The following is a 21,878-nucleotide window of genomic DNA, read 5'->3' on the forward strand; positions in this document are numbered from 1 at the left end:
CACCACATTTGATAGGGTTCACAGTAGTAGGTAACCTATATTAGAGGGACATATATATATATATTTATCTTTTTTTAAACATATATATGTATATATAAAAGTACACAAGGCTCAAACTTTAACAACATGTTAATGATATCCTATAGAAGGTCTTAATGACTCCTGTTGAAATAGAATAATCTTCACACTCTTTTCTACAATGATACTTTTTGTAGCATTTTCTGTGTTTTTTCATAACAAACAATACAAAATACATTATTTTGGTTCTGCTTTGGAACAGGGATTGGGGTTCAGTATGGAAACACCCAAAATATGGTGATGGAAAGGTGTAATGGTGGTAGGATTGGTGTTTGAATATTAAATGTCATCAACTATTGTGAACTACCTCATAAAATAAAAAAAATAAAAAAAGTAACTGTGTTTCCTCACAGATTTTTATGGGAGATCAAAAGATTTCAATCAAAAGGAAATGACCACATTTTTAAAGGAAAAGAATACTGGATATGTACATGAAATATGCAGTTCAATACTATATATAACTATAGTGCAGGATTGCTTAAACTGCCCTTTTCTTCACAGGGAAAGTGTATTTTTAGGACAATTCATTTTAAAATTTTTTGTTTATTAAATCACTGTGAGATACAGTTATAAAGCTTTCATATTTGAGTTTCAGTCATACAATGATCAAACATCCATCCCTTACCAGTGCACATTCTCCACCACCAATGTCTCCAGTATGCCCCCTTACCCCCCTTTCCAACCATCCCCCCTGCCTCTTGACATCAAAATGTCAAAATAGCAAAAAATTTCTGCCATTCTCTCTACTTTTGGGCATTATGGTTTTCAATACAGATACTGAGAGATGATCACATTTGGTCCTTTATCTTTCAGCACACATCTCCCATCCCCAATGTTTCCTCCAACCATTATTGTCTTAGTATCCTTTCTCTATTCCAATTGCCTTTCCCCCCAGATCATAAGACAGGCTTTCAACCGTGGGGCAATATTCCTGGCCCTTGTGTCTACTGTCCTTGGGTGTTAGTCTCATATTATGTTATTTTATAATACACAAATTAGTGCATGCCTGTCCCTCTCTTTTTGACTCATTTCACTTAGCTTGATACTCTCCATGTCCATCTACTTACAACCAAATTTCATGACTTCATCTCTCCTAACAGCTGCATAGTATTCCATTGTGTAGATGTGCCAAAGTTTCTTTAACCAGTCCTTCGTCTTGAGCACTCAGGCTGTTTCCAGATTCTGGCTATTTTGAACAGTGCTGCAATGAACATACAGATGTCATTTCTATTGTGTAGAAATGTGCACCCTTGAGGTATATTCCTAGAAGTGGTATTGCGGGATCATATGGAAGCTCAATTTCTAGTTTTTGAAGGAATGAAGGGAAATTCTTTTGCCCACTGATTTCAATGAAGTTTTAATGGAGTTCAAAGAATGGTAAAAGCCTTTCTAGTTTTAGAGCAAAGGAAGGAAAACTGGGCATTATCACGAATAAGTGCTTTTCAACATACTACACATAGGAGTAGTGCAGAGAAACTCTAGATCAATTCTTTTTTGGAGCAAGTGAGTTTTAAGAAAAGCTTTTCCCCCATTTTATTGCAATGGGAGATTCAATGAATTCAGAAGGGAAAAGTGACTATATTTTTGTAGTAAATGGAGATAAAAATTGGGTAGACCCAGAATAAGTGCAGTTCAACACAGTACACATCATAGCTGTGTTGCAGAGCCTTTGCTCATCTCTCCTGAGATAATTCCATTGTTTCTAAACTGGTTTTCTTTTGATTTTAATGCAATTTTCAATGGATTCCATTGAGAGAGGAAAAAATGAGCTCTAGTTTATAGCAAAAGAATACATAACTTTGAAATTCCCACAAGTTCAGTGAACATATACTTTTAGTGTAGGAAATCTCTGGCTCATTTTTCCTAGGAGAAAAGTATGTTTTAGAAAACTGCCTTTCTCCATTTCTTTTTTTTTTTTTTTTGCTTTTTGGGTCATACCCGGCGATGCTCAGAGGTTACTCCTGGCTCATGCACTCAGGAATTGCTCCTGGCGGTGCTCAGGGGACCATATGTGGTGCTGGGAATCGGACCTGTGTTGGTCATGTTGGCTGCGTGCAAGGCAAGCGCCCTATCCACTGTGCTATCACTCCAGCCCTCCATTTCTTTTAATGGTTGTTTCAACATGTGTCAATGAAAGCAAATAGTGACTTCATTATAGTAACAATTCCAAAAAATATTTGGAATGGTACCTGCAGAGAGAGTACAATGTTCAGGATTCCATCCCTGGCTTCCCATATCTTCCTCTGAGCACTACTAGAGATTTTTTGAGTGCAAGTGTAGGATTAAATCCTGAGAAATTCATGATGTGGCCCCCGAAGAAACATAGAGGTCTGAACAGAATGTGGGATGACAGTTTATTATATCATAATCTGAGGAATAATGTAAAATAAGATATAAAACTCTGATGTGTAAAAAGAAGAAACACATTACTTACTTTAAAGATCAGCGCATAAGAACCCCCACATTCACCATTTTTGTCAGAGCTGCTGTGACATCTTTGTTCCTAAAACTATATATGAATGGGTTTAGAACAGGTGTTAGTATTGTGTAAAAAACAGAGGCCAACATGTCCTTCTCAGGTGTGTGAAAAGAATTGGGAAGCATGTATGTGTACACAGCAGCCCCATAGAAAATAGTAACCACAATCATATGAGAAGAACAAGTCGCAAATGCCTTCTTCTGGCCTTCTGCTGATTTCATCCTGTAGATGGTAAGAAGGATTAAATAATAAGAGCTTGAAATTGCTGTTACAGGTATAAGAAGCATGAGGACACAGCATACATACATAAGCGTCTCATAGAGGGTTGTGTCTGAACAAGAAAGCTTCATTAGAGCAGGGGTCTCACAGAAGAAATGTTGGATCTGCCGAGATCTGCAGAATGGGAATGTCATGGTGACAGGTGTGAGCATGAACCCATCCACCATTCCCAGACACCAGCAGGCAGACACCAAAAGGAAGCACATTTTACGGTTCATAAGATTAGAATAATGGAGTGGATGGCAGATGGCCACATAACGATCATAGGCCATGGCTGCAAGAAGGAAAAATTCTGAACCTACTAGTGTCAGATATAAGAACATCTGAATCCCACATTCAAAAGGTGAAATTGTGTTTATACCCATGACTTGGTCCAATAGCATCTTGGGCACCGTGACTGAAATATACATGACATCCATGAGAGACAACTGACTGATGAAAAAGTACATTGGAGTATGGAGATTGATATCCCAGTGTATCAGAAGGATCAGAATGCTGTTTCCAGACAAGGCCAGCAGGAAAACCACAAAAATGACGGCACAAAGAAGAGCTGGGTGATTCGATTGAGTGAAGAATCCCAATAGGATAAAATCTGACCATCCAGTGTGGTTTGATGCCCAGCTTGTGTTGTCCATGAGTGTTAATCTATAATTCAATGAGAACTTTGTGATTAGTATCTAACTTAAGAAATGTGAGAACTCCTAAGCAAATGATGATTGGAGGGATCACTCAGCTTGGTAGATTCACGCTGAAAGTAGGCTATGGACCAAATATGATGGCTGCTTAGTGCCCATGTTGTAAACCATAACACCCAAAAGGTGAGAGAGAGTAAATGAAGGAATGTTTCTGTCACAGAGGCAGGGGGTGGGAAGGTGTGGGGGTGGCGGGAGGGACACTGGGAACATTGGTGGTGGAGAATGGGCACTGGTGGAGGGATGGGTACTCGAGCATTGTTTGATTACAATGTGATCACGAACATTTGCAAGTCTGTAACTGTATCTCATGATGATTCATTAAAATGAAAAAAAATGTGAGAACTTAAAATGTTTATTGGCCTGCATTAATTTTCTTCAGTGTGAATTTTCTTTATGTACACACAGATCAATATAATTATTATTAGCAAATACCGTGGGACTGTTAATTTGGAATCTGTAAGTGCCTTTAATTTAACAAATTGACTAGAAACATGAGGAATCATAATGTTTGGTCAAAAATTTTCAGCTTCTGGATCAGAGTTATAGCACAATAGGTAGGATTCTTGCCTTGCATATGGCTGATCCCAGTTTAAACTGGCCTCCCAATGGCCCACTGTGCATTGCCACAAACAGTTCTTGAGTGAGGAGCCAAGAGTAATCCCTGAACACTCCAGGATGTGGCCCAATAACAAAATTTCTTTTCAACATCAATAGGGTTGGAAATGATTACTCTGATCAAGATCTGGGTGCTGAAAGGAGGTCAAGTGATATGCATGATACTCTTTCAGTAACACTCTTGACAACCATTGTGCCTAAAAAGGAAAACTGGGAGAAAGAAAAGAGAACAATGTCTGCTATGGGGGCAGGCTCACTCTGGGTAATGAAGGGAATATGAGGACATTGGTGGTGGGAAATATACACTGGCAAAGGGTCAGGTATTGGAACATTATATAACTGAAATTCAATCCTGAACAATTTTGTAACTGTGTATCTCATATGGTTGATTCTGTACAAAATAAAAAATTTTAAAAAATTGTTAATCTTTGGTACTGGGGCTGGAGCGATAGCACAGCGGGTAGGGCGTTCGCCTTACAAGCGGCCAACATGGCCGACCCGAGTTCGATTCCTCTGCCCCTCTCGGAGAGCCCGGCAAGCTACCGAGAGTATTCGATATGCCAGACACAGTAACAACAAAGTCTCCAATGGAGACGTTACTGGGCCCGCTCGAGCAAATCGACGATCAACGGGAGGGCCTTTACCTTTTACCTTAATCTTTGGTACTATTGCTACATTCAAGATCAGTTGAAATCTTACTAGATATAGAGGTTTACCAAAAATATGGAAACAATAACAGAATATGTATTTATTAAAGACAGAGACATATTATTATATAAGCCAGAGTTCAATTAATCTGTTGTTTAGAATTTGAAGAAAATGAGATAGTTAAATAGTTTGAGATGCATTTCATAGGTGGAAAATTATTTTCAAATGTTGAGTTAGCGCATTGGGTCTTCAGATTGGGTAAAGAATTCACAATAGAGGAAGGATAGGGGCAGGGAATCTTTTTTTTAAAAATGTTTATTAGTGAAACACCATGAGGTACTCTTGTAGCCTTACAAATTTTTGTGCTTGGGTTTCAATTATACACTGATTGAATATCCATCCCTCCACCAGTGCCCATTTTCCACCACCACTGATCCCAGTATCCCTCCAACACCCCATTCGGGGTGGGGAATCTTAAAGCACTTTAGTCATGATGAGGTGCAGTTACTTTCAACACCAAAAGCATTAATATTAATTCTATTATAACCATTTTACCTCAATATTAGCATCACTGGTATCACTGTCTTCTCACTGTTCATCAGTTTGCTTAAGCGGGCCATTAACAATAAATAAGGAATTTAAATTTACGTATAATTTGAACATGTTTCATGTAAAATACTTGAGCTTCCTTTTCCTTCACAGGCATATTATGCTCTGAAATAGAGGGTGGGGGTAAATGAAACAGGTATTCAAAGGTAGACCAGGATCCTAACATTTAGAATTTACCAAAGAGTGGACGGAAGCTCTGAATTCAGCCTTGCTTCTAGGCACCATTCCTTTGTACTTTATAAAAAAAATTGAGAGTTAGAATAATATTTTATTGAGATATGGTAAGGTTCAATTGAGGGAAAGTATTGAAAGTGCCTATAACATTGAAAATTATTATTATTATTATTTGATTTTGTTTTTTGCTTTTTGGGTGACACCTGGCAATGCACAGGGGTTACTCCTGGCTCTGCACTCAGGAGTTACTCCTGCCGGTACTCAGGGGACCATATGGGATACTGGGAATTGAACCCGCGTCGGCTGCGTGCAAGGCAAACGCCCTATCCGCTGTGCTATCTCTCCAGCCCCCTATTATTATTATTATTATTGCTTTTTGGGTCACACCCAACGACGCTCAGGGGTTACTCCTGGCTTTGCACTCAGGAATCACTCCTGGCGGTGCTTGGGGGACCATATGGGATGCTTGGAATTGAACCCGGGTCGGCTGCGTGCAAGGCAAATGCCCTACCCGCTGTACTATTGCTCCAGCCCCTAACATTGAAAATTATTATGTGAAAAATATGTGATTGATTATTGGTGACTGGTGCTATCCTTTGTTGTTGTTATTGTTGTAGTCATTTATGGGCCACATTCAGGTGTGCCCTCGGGTGATTCCTGGGTCTGCCCTCAGCAATTACTCCTGGCAGTGCTCAGGGGACCAACTTGGATGCCAGAAAATGAACCTGGGTAGGCTGTGTGCAAGAGAAATGCCCTACCTGCTGCTAGAAGGCCCTGATATCATTGTCTGATGCTATTAGATAAAGACTCAAGTTGTCAAGTTTGTGTGGAAAGTTCCTATATACTATAAGCTTTTATATTTTTAAAATTTATTTTTAAAATTGTATCACAGTGACATACACAGTTAAAAAGTTATTCGTTATTGGGTTTTAGTCATGTAATATTCCAACACCAGTCTCTTCACCAGTGTACATTTAAAACCACTAATGTTCCCGGTTTTCTCTTACCCATTTGCCTTAATACATAAGCATATACAATAAGACTTATATTAATCATCTAGTAAATATACTATACTGGGATATATATCTATATAAATATATCAGGTACTATATAAAACATACGTGTATCAGTTACTATATGAAAACAGATCATTTTATACATGTGTGCCGGTGTCTTTGCTTTGTGTTCCTTATAGAGAATCCTGTTTTGCTTCTCAAGTACAAGCTTTTACAACTTCTTCTTTCCTCCCTCCCACAAACTATGTTTTAATAGGGAAAAGATGTAGAATGTAACTGCCTTTGAAAAGAACAAGAATTTACTTTGTGTTTGCTTTTGATATTCGCTATACTATTCTTTGCAGCAATCACTTTTCATGGAAAATGTAAGCAAAACTCAGCAGCAAGGAGTCTTAATCACAAAATTCATTATTCTTTTTTTCTTGCTCATAATTTTCATATGTGTTAAATACTGAAGACAGATTATAGTACAATTAAACTTGGTTACTCTTAAGAAGAGTCTATTCTGGCCATGGTCATATAAATATGATTCAGTGCATAATTTTAAATGTTTACAAAACTGAAAAATTAAGATCAGTAGAGGCAAAATATATATGGTCTTAATTTTATTTTACTCAATATTTTTGTCACTCACTTCCTGCACCTGGTGATGCATTGGAGCTACTCCCAGCTCTGTTTCCATTGCTCAGGGCACCAAGTGACGATAGAGACTGAACTAGGATTTGCAGCAGACAGACCATCACTCGGTGCTTTGAGGTAGCTCTCTAACTCCCTTATGGCTTTTATTAATGTAATCAGTAATTGTGCCACCATTTTATCTTATAGAGATTAAAACATTGCATCATTTTAATTTTATATTAAATGTTATTATTTTTTACCTAGATATATTTTATTTTATAAAATATTATATTTTGAAGTAGTGGACACATTAAGCAACATTTCTTTAAGAGAAATGGCACATTTCAAGGAAAGGTTTCAATTACCTAAATACTTTGTTTTACTAATAATTCCAAGGCATAAATGAGATATCAATCAAGTTACATAAACCCAAAATCTGAAGTACTAAAGCACAGAGAACTGAAAATAAATTTGAAGCTTTGATATAAGTTTTAGATAAATATAGGACACATTTCATTACACAAAAATACCCTGTATTTTCATATTCTACCACTACTGTCAGATAAAATATGAATGAGGGGCAAAATTAAAACAAACAAGGAGAACGAAATAAGGACGCAGTATCACATGTAACAGCTTACATATGGTATACCTAAGCCTGTAACTTAGTTTCTGAGAAAACAGGATGACTATATTCTGATGACTATAGTGGGAAATTTTAGACTACAATTAAATACCTTACAATTTGTGTATTAGTCACCCATCGACCATTTTATCTGGAAAACTTAAGCTCCCATTCTATCAAAAAATTACTCTCAAGAAAACACATAAAGAAATAATGTTATTAGCGAAGTATAGGATTAAGCAAACAAAGGAAGGGAACCAAGTAGATAGTTGTAGAGTGTTAATTGGTATTTCAGTTGCAGGAACCCTCAAAATAAAATATTTTGAAGAGGCTTAGAATTTTAATTCTAATATATGTATATATATAAAATTTGTGCATGAAGGCTACTTCAACAAAAAATTTAATATAGCATAATTATTTTTTCCAATATCAGAAAATATTATTTTAAATACTGAAATAGATAAAATAATAAAATAATATCTGGTCCACTGGTTCATGGTTGGAAGCTTGCTTGCCTCAAGTGATGGGTAGAGGACAGTTAGGGTAGAGAAGGGACTACTATGACATGAGCACTCTGGACAAGAATTGAATTCTGAAAGCAGGTAATGGGATAAACATATAAGCTTTAAGCACCTGCATTGAAAACCATATTGCCCAGAGAGAGAGAGAGAGAGGAGAGAGAGAGAGAGAGAGAGAGAGAGAGAGAGAGAGAGAGAGAGAGAGAGAGAATTGCTTGCTATCAAGGCAGAAGGCAGATTGGTGGTGGGAGGCTGAAGGAGGGAAACTAGGGACATGGGTGGTGGGAAATGTACACTGATGAAGGGACAGTGAGACCATTGTATGATGGAAACCCAGTCAGGAACAAATTTGTATCTCATGTTGGTTTAATACAAAAAATTTAAAAAATCGTTAAAAAATAGAAACTAAACAAGTGAGCAAACAAAATATAACCCATAAAATTCTTCTTCTGTGAGAAAGAAAAGCATTACAAGAAAAGGGGTTGAGACGGGAGTAAGCATATAAGGGGGTGATTTGCACGGTGTGAATATTACGAAGTAATATATACAGGTGTTGAGATATGCTATATACCTAAAGCATATATAATGTTAGAAACAAATGTTTCACAAACTAAAACTTATTTCTTAATATTTTTCTCTTAATAAATCATAATGTATCTTTGAAAAATTTAAAACGACAAATTATAAAAAATGTAAAATGTTTAATATATCACAAGCAGAGTACTTACAAAAATTATCGTTTGGTATAGTAGATCTGTTAACTATCCTGGATGAACCTAACTTCTTGTGATCCTCAACTCTCATCAGACAGATAAATAGACTGTGGTCATTTAACAAACAGTATAATGAGAAATGATAGTGTGACATCATCCCTCATTTTGTAGTACCCACTTGGGTATTGGTTGATAATCTTTTTCATATTGTTTTCTGAGACTACAGAGAGGAGGTAAAGAACCTTAGAGGTTAAGAAGCTAGTAGATAGCTATCTTTTTCTCATGAATTTTTAAAATCTGTAATTGTTAGATTACAAATATTAACTACCCCAAAACAAGCTGAAAATCAGCATCAACAATGAATTCATATTTATGTAATCTATTAGTATTTATATGTCTATAAATTCATTTTGTATTTTTGTACATGTACATTCCATTATTTTAAACAATAATTTTATGAGACTAAAGATAGTACAGCAGGTAGGATGTTTACCTGGAATATGGCTGACCCCAGCACTGCAAATGAGCCCCACCAGGCATGAGTTTTGAGTGCAGAGCCAGAAATAAGCCCTAAGAAACACCTGGTATGGCACAAAACAGCAAAACAGAAGAATGTTATGAACAAAAGGAGAGAGTGTTGAATATGTTTCACAAATCAAGACTAAATTTCGTAGCCTTCAGACAGTAGTACCATAGTTTAGATGAAAATTGAGGGTGTCTATTCTAAATATTTCTCCTAATTGCTATTTAATAGATTACTGATTGAGATTTATTTTTTCACTTATAGTTTGTATTCCTAATGTTGCATTAGTGTTTTAAGCAACTTTTAAAAATTGATTTGCCAAGAAAATGGCTATACAGAAATATTTATGAAAAAGAAAATTACAAGGATCACTTAAAAACTCAATGAAAACTCACTCATCTAAGAATTATACAAAATTTTCCTTGTGAATTAAAATAATCTGGCAGATGAATGAAATAGAACTGAGATCCCAGTGATCAGTCCTCAGATACAGAGACGGTTGATCCATGATGGAGGAGTTGGCTGCATGAGTGGATCAAAAAGTCTCTTAAATGTTGTTGGAAAGTTGGATAAACCCCTGTAAAGCAATAAGGCTGGATCCCTCACACCATGCAAAAATAAAATCAAAGTGGATCAAAAACCTAGAGATTACATCAGAAACTATGTGGTCTCCTGAGTCCAGCAGAAGTAATTAATGAATGAAAAATCAGGGAAAATTCCCCTTAGAACATTGGATGTGACCCCAAAAAACCAAATGCATCAATCAACGAATCAATCAATTTTATATACCCAAACTTCAACAACAGAATTTAGAAAGATATCTGTCCAGAGCATTGTTTGGAGCTGGGCCTATGGGGAAAATATGGGAGAGAACCGGAAAACAATGTTGGAGGGAGTTTGGCCCTGGTGATGGTATTGGTGCTGTAATATTGTATGTCTACAGTTCAATTATGAATAGATATAAACCATGGCGTTTTAATAAAACTTTTTTTTCTTTTTTTGGTCACACCCAGCAATGCACAGGAATTACTCCTGGCTCTGCATTCAGGAATTAGTCCTGGCGGTGCTCTGGGGACCATATGGGATGCTGGGAATCGAACCTGGTTCGGCTGTGTGCAAGGGAAACGTCCTATCCACTGTGTTATCACTCCAGCCCCCTAATAAAACTTTTGAGAAGAAAGATTAATAACTACAGACTCTGAAAATAGATAAAGCTTGGTAACCAAAAGTCAACAACTCCACAAAAAATAGGGAGAGAGGATGGATACTCCATGAAGAATTGATATGAGAGGTGAACAAGTATATTAAAAAGAACTCATTATAGAAAACCCAGCCAAAACAACAAAGAAGTATAACCTTACAAGTCTAGTATGACATATAGTAATATACAGAATGGTCACAGTCACGGTCCTCCTGTTGTTCATCGATTTTCTCAAGCGGGCCCAATAACGTCTCCATTGTGAGACTTTGTTGTTACTGTGTTTGGCATATCGAATACGTCACAGGTAGCTTGCCAGGCTCTGCCATGCCGGCGAGATACTCTCGGTAGCTTGCCAGGCTCTCCGAGAGGGGCAGAGGAATCAAACTCGGGTCAGTCATGTTGGCTGCGTGCAAGGCACATGCCCTACCGCTGTGCTATCGCTCCAGCCCAATATACAGAATACAACACTTATTTTGGCAGGTTGGGCTGGAGCGATAGCACAGCGGGTAGGGCGTTTGCCTTACAAGCGGCCAACATGGCTGACCCGAGTTCGATTCCTCCGCCCCTCTCGGAGAGCCCGGCAAGCTACCGAGAGTATTCGATATGCCAGACACAGTAACAACAAAGTCTCCAATGGAGACGTTACTGGGCCCGCTCGAGCAAATCGACGATCAACGGGAGGGCCACACTCATCTGACCCAAATGGGAGATCTGAATCACTGCTCACTGGAATTTCACCTGATCCAACCTCTATGGAAAATAATAGCGATGTTTCTGAGAAAAATAATTTCTGTATTCCAGTTGAATTCAGTTATCCCACTATTCAGTCCTACATTCAAACAAAATATTAATTAAAAAATATGTATGCACATCCACTTCTGTTGCAACTCTTAACACACTACAAAGAATATGGAAACATCGAGAGATGATCAGATCAAGAAGTTTGGTATATATAGACAGTGAAATATTATTTTTCCAAAAGAAAAAATAAAATTGTGCAGTATGTGACAACTTGGGTGGAATTGGAGACTATCATGTTGAGAGAAATTAGGAGAGGCTGAAGGACAAATATAAGATTACCTATGCATGAGTGGTATATAAAGAAATAAATCATGAATATGAACAAATTGATAATAAGCTTTGAGAACAGACTTGAAAGTATCAAGTTTGTAGGGAGAAGTTCAGAGAAATTAATAGGTCGATTAGAAGTAACATGGGAGCTTAGATGGATAGTCTGGTTGGTGCTAAGGAATGGGGCTATAGGATGGAACAAAACCGTAAGTGTCAATTAACAAAGAATGTGGAGGTGAGAGAGAAGGAAGGAATGTTGGACCAGAGGTGACACTGGGACAGGGGTAGAAAGTCATGGGGACTTTTGTGATGGTGGTATGCATTAGTACCTGGAACACTATTAGAACCCTATTACCTAAAATATTTTACAATAGTTTTAAAATAAACATTTAAAAAATGAACAAACTAACTATGACACTCATTTAAGGGAAATTAATTCAAGCTTTTGAAACTGGAATTTTAGAAAACTTATATTCCCAATGTTGAATTATAAGATAATATTAATAGAGATTTTCTGTTGAGATGGTTGTGATGTTAGCAATATTTTAAAATTATTGTATAAGAAAATGTGCCATATTTAAAATAACTAATAAATGATATGAAATGTGAAAAACATATATGAAGTACATAGAAGGGAAAGGAAACGGGATCAATTTGGTAACAACATAGGTGTATTCTTCACTCATATAACTTGTAATCAAATTCTCCTGAACCTTTTTATGTGTCTTTGTAGTTATTGCAATTACTTTTATTGCCATGGCATTGTCATGTCATAATATTGCACGGAGTAACATCTGTCATTCAGCTCATTTTGAGGGTTGGCACCTCCTGTGTCTAAAATATTCCATGCTTCAGTTGGCTTGTCCTAACTCCTTTAACCTCATTTTTCATAATCGTCTGAGTATGCTGGCCATAGGGGACAGCAATTGATGATTACAAAAATTTATTTTTTGGTTGTATTAATGGTGATGATTTTTTATTAGTAACAATGACATAAACAACTGAAAAACACAGAAGAGTTTTGGGGCTCAGATTTGAAAAAGACGGTCTCAGCTGCTTTGATGGGGTCCAGGTATCTGGATCACAACAAAAGAATGTTTTCCCTGCAGCTCCAGGAGTGAACTGTCCCATTCACTTAGCTATTGTGGTTTTGTGGCGAAATATTGTTTTGTAACTATTAGTAGTTCTGTGAGTGACAACAATCTCTTCTCTACTGTCCCCTTTTCCCTACAGTTCATGGTAGCCACTGTAGCCAATCTCCCTTCTGCTTTAAGTCCCTTCCATTTGGAGAAAACTCCAAATATGTAGTTTTCTCATGTGTAATGAGGTTTATACTAACGAATAAAATTATATTTAATTTAACTTTAATGTGCATAATGTCTTTGTAAATTATGCAGTGTGATGAATTCAAAAACTCGTATAAAACATTATTTTGCATGTAATTATTCATAAGGTGAATTAGCGGAAGGAGAAATATATGTTTCAAGTTGTCTCACTGTGATCCAAAATATCCCAGGAAAAGGCTTATAGAAAAGGAGGAATCTATTGGCAAGAAAGAATGTGTATCTCATAAAGCAAGTCTAGTCTTGAGTAGCACAAGTCTTCAGAAGAAGATGAGGAAATTTATGCCAAGCAGAGAGATGATAAGCTGCTTATGAGTAGTTAATTTTTCCTAAAAATGTGCATAAGTATGATATGCACAGTGAATATGGAAAGTTGATTAACATATAGTGAATACATTAGAAGACTGCATAGTGTATATAAACATTGGCAGTATGGTTTTTTTCAATTGTCAATGGAGAAAATGATAGTTATTTGAGATGCATACATAGTACTAATCACTTTTAACAGCCAAAAATTTCTTGTTTTGATCAGAAAAAATAGAGGCTCAATCGGAACTTAATTTCTTTCTCTTTTTTAAAGTTAAAGAATTCTTTAAATTCATGATGATTTGTTACAGTCATTCAATATTCCAACACCAATCCCAACACCGTTGCACCTTCCCACCATCATTATCTCCAGTTTTCCCAACCACCCCTTAAACATGCCACCATAGCAAGCCCTCAATAATTTATTTTATATTTATTGTTATCAGTAATGTGCTAAAAGAATGATCAAAATCATAAGGAGATAAAAAGAATATTATCTCATTCTCCTCCACATTCATTAAAGAGACAAGTACCCAGGGAATTAATGATAACAACACAAGGAAATAAAAGAAACAGTGGCTTGACCTACAGCAGGTAGGGCATTTGCTTGCATGAAGCCAACTTGGGTTTGAATTCAAGCCCTCAATATGGTTCCTCTGGGTCTTCTAGGACTGATCCCTCTGCACAGAGCAAGGAGTAAGCCCTGAGCACTGCCATGTGTGAACTCTCAAAATAAATTTATTGAAATAAAAGAAGCAAAAGAATGGATATTTATTTTATGTTCATGGAATTAACATTACTAAAATGCCCAGCAAATTCAGATGTCACCTGTGCGTGCACACATGAATACACACACATTAAATATATATTAAATTCCTTATGAACGTTCCAACAGAACTGAAAGGGAAGAGAACAAATATTCCAGGTACTTCTACTTTTATTTTTGGACCAAACCCTTCATGCTCAGGCTTTATTTCTCCTGGCTTTGTGCTCAGTGATCTCTTTTGGTGAGCTGGGAGACCATATATTAGATTCAGGATGCAACTTGGGTTTTCCATGTGGAAAGCAAGTGTCCTATTTACTCACTTGGCTCTCCTCTCAGAAGGCACTCCTGACAATCCCAGAGGGAACATACAGGATGCTGGGCACTGAACCCTGGTTAGCCACGTGCAAGGAAAACATCCTATGCTCTGTACTATTGCTCTGGCCATTCCTCAATGTGTTATTAATTCTTCTCACTCTTATTTAAATATTTGTAAAATATATATCTCATTTTAAAATTAAGATTAATTAGCATAGGGGCTAGAGCAAGAAACAGCGGGTAGGGCGTTTGCCTTGCACGCAGCCGACCCGGGTTCGATTCCCAGGATCCCATAAGTACACCTGAGTACTGCCAGAGGTAATTCCTGAGTGCAGAACCAGGAGTAGCCCCTGTGCATCACCAGGTGTGACCCAAAAAGCAAAATAAATAAATAAAAAAAATTAAAAGTCAGTTAAAAAAAAGATTAATCAGCATAAATTACACTACTAACTTTTTTGGATTTACATGTCTGTAAAAAGAGCTGTTTACAGTTTTGGGGGGCTGGAGCGATAGCGCAGAGGGTAGGGCATTTGCCTTGACACAGCCAACATGGCCGACCTGAGTTCGATTCCTCCGCCCCTCTCAGAGAGCCTGGCAAACTACCCAGAGTATCTCGCACAAACGGCAAAGCCTGGCAAGCTACCCGTGATGTATTCGATATGCCAAACACAGTAACAACAAAGTCTCACAATGGAGACGTTACTGGGCCCGCTCAAGAAAATCGATAAGCAACTGGAGGACAGTGACAGTGACAGTGACAGTTTTGGAAAAAAGTCAACTTATCATTTATTTACCATTATGTCCGATTTCAGTTTAGCTTTAGTTATGTGTATCAGTAAAACAAATTTAAAAAGTTTCTTTCATAAGTAAAATATAAATAAATATATGAAAGGGAAAACGAATGGCCAAAGCCTTCATCTATAGGACTAAACTTGTAAGAGACTGGAGATGGCTTGGCTAGGAAGGACCCTTTGGACACTGGTGGAGGGATAGATGTGGTGCTGGAAAGATGTATGCACGAAAAATGAACAAACAGTACTGTAAATCCTGGCATCTCAATACAAATATTAAAATGTTAAAAATAATAATAGCAAACCAAGAACAATTGAAATGATAATAAATTGACAAATGGCAATGTATGCTTATATTAATACATGATTATCAAATTAAACATCTTAATTATCTTTATGAAAATGAAGAAGAAGAACCAGTGTGGGGTGGATGTAGGGAGAAAGAGACTCTCATTTATTTATTTAAAAAATAAATATATAAGTACACAAGGCTCAAACTTTAACAACATGTTAATGATATTCTATAGAAGGTCTTAATGACTCCTGTTGAAATAGAACAATCTTCACACTATTTCCTATAAGGACACTTTTTGTAGCATTTTCCGTGTTTTTTCATAACAAACAATACAAAATACATTGTTTTGATTCTGCTTTGGAACAGGGATTGGGGTCCAGGATGGAAACATCCAAAATATGGTGGTGGAAAGGTGTAATGGTGGTAGGATTGGTGTTTGAATATTAAATGTCATCAACTATTGTGAACTACCTCATAAAATAAAAAAAAATAAAAAAGGAACTGTGTTTCCTCACAGATTTTTATGGGAGATCAAAAGATTTCAATCAAAAGGAAATGACTATATTTTTATAGGAAAAGAATACTGGATATGTACATGAAAAATGCAGTTCAATACTACATATAACGATAGTGCAAGATTGCTTAAGTTTCCCTTTTCTTCACAGGGAAAGCGTATTTTTAGAACAATTCATTTTTAAATTATTTTTTATTGAATCACCGTGAGATAGTTACAAAGTTTTCATATTTGAGTTTCAGTCATACAATGATCAAACATTCAGCCCTTACCAGTGCACATTCTCCACCACCAGTTTCTCCAGAATACCCCCCTCCCTCCTATCCAACCATCCCCCTGCCTCTTGACGTCAGAATGTCAAAATGGCAAAAAATTCCCGCCATTCTCTCTACTTTTGGGCATTATGATTTTCAATACAGATACTGAGAGATGATCACATTTGGTCCTTTATCTTTCAGCACACATCTCCCATCCCCAATGTTTCCTCCAACCATCATTATCTTAGTGATCCTTTCTCTATTCCAATTGCCTTTTCCCCCAGATCATAAGACAGGCTTTCAACTATGGGGCAATATTCCTGGCCCTTGTGTCTACTGTCCTTGGGCGCTAGACTCATGTTATGTTATTTTATAATACACAAATAAGTGCGTGTCTTTCCCTCTCTTTTTGAGTCATTTCACTTAGTGTGATACTCTCCATGTCCATCCACTTATAACCAAATTTCATGACGTCATCTCTCCTAACAGCTGCATAATATTCCATTGTGTAGATGTGCCAAAGTTTCTTTAACCAGTCATTCGTCTTGAGTACTCGGGTTGTTTCCAGATTCTGGCTGTTTTGGACAGTGCTGCAATGGACATACAGATGTCATTTCTACTGTGTCATTGCACCCTTGAGGTATATTCCTAGAAGTGGTATTGCGGGGTCATATGGAAGCTCAATTTCTAGTTTTTGAAGGAATGAAGGGAAATTCTTTTGCCTAGTGATTTCAATGAAGTTTTAATGGAGTTCAAGGAATGGAAAAAGCCTTTCTAGTTTTAGAGCAAAGGAAGGAAAACTGGGCATTATCACGATTAAGTGTTTTTCAACATACTACACATAGGAGTAGTGCAGAGAAACGCTAGATCCTTCTTTTTTGGAGCAATTGAGTTTTAAGAAAAGTTTTTCCCCACCTTTTATTGCAATGGGAGAGTCAATGAATTTAAAAGGGAAAAGTGACTATATTTTTGTAGCAAATAGAGATAAGAATTGGGTAGACCCAGAATAAGTGCAGTTCAACATCGTACACATTGTAGCTGTGTTGCCTTTGCTCATCTCTCCTGAGTTAATTCCATTGTTTCTAAACTGTTTTTTTTATTTTAATGCTATTTTCAATGGATTCCATTGAGAGAGGAAAAAATGAGCTCTGGGTTATAGCAAGAGAACATATAACTTTGAAATTCCCACAAGTTCAGTGAACATATACTTTTTTTTTATTAGTGAAACACCATGAGGTATAGTTGTAGATTTACAATTTTTTTGTGCTTGGGTTTGATTATACAATGATCAGATACCCATCCCTCCACCAGTGCCCATTTTCCACCACCATGGATAATATCCCCCCCCCCCCATCCCCCTATCCCCCACTGCCTCTGTGGCAGGGCAATCCCCTGTGTTATCTCTCTCCTTTTGGGTGTTGTGGTCTGCAAAAGAGGCATTGAGTGGCAAACATGTTCAGTCCATAGTCCACTTTCGACATGCATCTCCCCTCCCTCCTGGGAGGGTCCTCCAAACACCCTTTATTTGGTGTTCCCTTCTCTATCTGAGCTGCCCTTTCCTCTAGAATGCCCAACTGGCCACTAAGCTATGGAGTAATCCTCCTGGTGCTGATCTCAGCTATTCTTGGGTATTAATCTCATATTTTGTTACTTTATATCCCCCAGATGAATGCAATCTTTCTATGTCTATCCCTCTCTTTCTGACTCATTTTTCTTAGCATGATACTTTCCAGTGGTACAACATGAACATATACTTTTACTGTAGGAAATCTCTGGCTCATTTTTCCTAGGAGAAAAGTATGTTTTAGGAAACTGCCTTTCTCCATTTATTTTAATGGTTGTTTCAACATGTGTCAATGAAAGTAAATAGTGACTTCATTATAGTAACAATTCCAAAAAATATTTGGAATGGTACCTGCAGAGAGAGTACAATGTTCAGGATTCCATCCCTGGCTTCCCATATCTTCCCCTGAGCACTACTAGAGATTTTTTGAGTGCAAGTGTAGGATTAAATCCTGAGAAGTTCGTGATGTGGCTCCCAAGCAAACATTGAAGTCTGAACAAAATGTGGGATGACAGCTTATTATATCATAATCCAAGGAATAATGTACAATAAGATATAAAACTCTGATGTGTAAAAAGAAGAAACACATTACTTACTTTAAAGTTCAACGCATAAGAACCCCCACATTCACCATTTTTGTCAGAGCTGCTGTGACATCTTTGTTCCTAAAACTATATATGAATGGGTTTAGAACAGGTGTTAGTATTGTGTAAAAAACAGAGGCCAACATGTCCTTCTTAGGTGTGTGAAAAGAGTTGGGAAGCATGTATGTGTACACAGCAGCCCCATAGAAAATAGTAACCACAATCATATGAGAAGAACAAGTCGCAAATGCCTTCTTCTGGCCTTCTGCTGATTTCATCCTGTAGATGGTAAGAAGGATTAAATAATAAGAGCTTGAAATTGCTGTTACAGGTATAAGAAGCATGAGGACACAGCATACATACATAAGCGTCTCATAGAGGGTTGTGTCTGAACAGGAAAGCTTCATTAGAGCAGGGGTCTCACAGAAGAAATGTTGGATCTGCCGAGATCTGCAGAATGGGAATGTCATGGTGACAGGAGTGAGCATGAACCCATCCACCATTCCCAGACACCAGCAGGCAGACACCAAAAGGAAGCACATTTTACGGTTCATAAGATTAGAATAATGGAGTGGATGGCAGATGGCCACATAACGATCATAGGCCATGGCTGCAAGAAGGAAATATTCCGAACCTACTAGTGTCAGATAAAAGAACACCTGAATCCCACATTCAGGAGGTGAAATTGTGTTTATACCCATGACTTGGTCCAAGAGCATCTTGGGCACCGTGACTGAAATATACATGACATCCATGAGAGACAACTGACTGATGAAAAAGTACATTGGCGTGTGGAGATTGATATCCCAGTGTATCAGAAAGATCAGAATGCTGTTTCCAGACAGGGCCAGTAGGAAAATCACAAAAATGACGGCACAAAGAAGAGCTGGGTGATTCGATTGAGTGAAGAATCCCAATAGGATAAAATCTGACCATCCAGTGTGGTTTGATGCCCAGCTTGTGTTGTCCATGAGTGTTGATCTATAATTAAATAAGAACTTTGGGGTTAGTATCTAACTTAAGAAATGTGAGAACTCCTAAGCAAATGATGATTGGAGGGATCACTCGGCTTGGTAGATTCACGCTGAAAGTAGGCTATGGACCAAATATGATGGCTGCTTAGTGCCCATGTTGTAAACCATAACACCCAAAAGGAGAGAGAGAGTAAATGAGGGAATGTTTCTGTCACAGAGGCAGGGGGTGGGAAGGTGTGGGGGTGGCGGGAGGGACACTGGGAACATTGGTGGTGGAGAATGGGCACTGGTGGAGGGATGGGTACTCGAGCATTGTTTGATTACAATGTGATCACGAACATTTGCAAGTCTGTAACTGTATCTCATGATGATTCATTAAAATGAAAAAAAATGTGAGAACTTAAAATGTTTATTGGCCTGCATTAATTTTCTTCAGTGTGAATTTTCTTTATGTACACACAGATCAATATAATTATTATTAGCAAATACCGTGGGACTGTTAATTTGGAATCTCTAAGTGCCTTTAATTTAACAAATTGACTAGAAACATGAGGAATCATAATATTTGGTCAAAAATTTTCAGCTTCTGGATCAGAGTTATAGCACAATAGGTAGGATTCTTGCCTTGCATATGGCTGATCCCAGTTTAAACTGGCCTCCCAATGGCCCACTGTGCATTGCCACAAACAGTTCCTGAGTGAGGAGCCAAGAGTAATCCCTGAACACTGCAGGATGTGGCCCAATAACAAAAAATTTTTTTCAACATCAATAGGGTTGGAAATGATTACTCTGATCAAGATCTGGGTGCTGAAAGGAGGTCAAGTGATATGCATGATACTCTTTCAGTAACACTCTTGACAACCATTGTGCCTAAAAAGGAAAACTGGGAGAAAGAAAAGAGAACAATGTCTGCTATGGGGGCAGGCTCACTCTGGGTAATGAAGGGAATATGAGGACATTGGTGGTGGGAAATATACACTGGCAATGGGTCAGGTATTGGAACATTATATAACTGAAATTCAATCCTGAACAATTTTGTAACTGTGTATCTCATATGGTTGATTCTGTACAAAATAAGAAATTTAAAAAAATTGTTAATCTTTGGTAGTATTGCTACATTCAAGATCAGTTGAAATCTTACTAGATATAGATGTGTACCAAAAATATGGAAACAATAACAGAATATGTATTTATTAAAGACAGAGACATATTATCATATAAGCCAGAGTTCAATTAATCTGTTGTTTAGCATTTGAAGAAAATGAGATAGTTAAATAGTTTGAGATGCATTTCATAGGTGGAAAATTATTTTCAAATGTTGAGTTAGCGCATTGGGTCTTCAGATTGGGTAAAGAATTCACAATAGAGGAAGGATAGGGGCAGGGAATCTTTTTTAAAAAATGTTTATTAGTGAAACACCATGAGGTACTCTTGTAGACTTACAAATTTTTGTGCTTGGGTTTCAATTATACACTGATTGAATATCCATCCCTCCACCAGTGCCCATTTTCCACCACCACTGATCCCAGTATCCCTCCCATCCCCCATCTGGGGAGGAGAATCTTAAAGCACTTTAGTCATGATGAGGTGCAGTTACTTTCAACACCAAAAGCATTAATATTAATTCTATTACAACCATTTTCTCTCAATATTAGCATCACTGGTATCACTGTCTTCAATTTGCTCAAGCGGGCCATTAACAATAAATAAGGAATTTAAATTTACGTAAAATTTGAACAAGTTTCATGTAAAATACTTGAGCTTCCTTTTCCTTCACAGGCATATTATGCTCTGAAATAGAGGGTGGGGGTAAATGAAACAGGTATTCAAAGGTAGACCAGGATCCTAACATTTAGAATTTATCGAAGAGTGGACGGAAGCTCCGAATTCAGCCTTGCTTCTAGGCGCCATTCCTTCGTACTTTACAAAAAATTGAGAGTAAGAATAATATTTTATTGAGATATGGTATAGTTCAAATGAGGGAAAGTATTGAAAGTGCCTATAACATTGAAAATTATTATTATTATTATTATTTGATTGTGTTTTTTGCTTTTTGGATCACACCTGGCGATGCACAGGGGTTACTCCTGGCTCTGCACTCAGGAATTACTCCTGCCGCTACTCAGGGGACCATATGGGATACTGGGAATTGAACCCGCGTCGGCTGCGTGCAAGGCAAACGCCCTATCCGCTGTGCTATCTCTCCAGCCCCCTATTATTATTATTATTGCTTTATGGGTCACACCCAGCGATGCTCAGGGGTTACTCCTGGCTTTGAACTCAGGAATCACTCCTGGCGGTGCTTGG

At 37.5% G+C, this 21,878-nt stretch overlaps 2 protein-coding genes across 2 annotated transcripts; both read right to left on the reverse strand.

The window, feature by feature from the left end:
- Positions 1–2,520: 2,520 nt before the first annotated feature.
- On the reverse strand, positions 2,521–3,471 carry LOC130032987 (olfactory receptor 2T29-like). The gene has a single exon (XM_056124689.1). It carries the CDS (start codon positions 3,469–3,471, stop codon positions 2,521–2,523), a length of 951 nt encoding a protein of 316 aa, XP_055980664.1.
- A 15,146-nt stretch (positions 3,472–18,617) lies between these two features.
- Positions 18,618–19,568, reverse strand: LOC130032988 (olfactory receptor 2T29-like). Its single transcript, XM_056124690.1, has one exon. It carries the CDS (start codon positions 19,566–19,568, stop codon positions 18,618–18,620), a length of 951 nt encoding a protein of 316 aa, XP_055980665.1.
- Positions 19,569–21,878: the final 2,310 nt, after the last annotated feature.

Source organism: Sorex fumeus, unplaced genomic scaffold, assembly GCF_029834395.1.
Source record: "Sorex fumeus unplaced genomic scaffold, SorFum_2.1 ptg000051l, whole genome shotgun sequence".
Taxonomy (NCBI): domain Eukaryota; kingdom Metazoa; phylum Chordata; class Mammalia; order Eulipotyphla; family Soricidae; genus Sorex; species Sorex fumeus.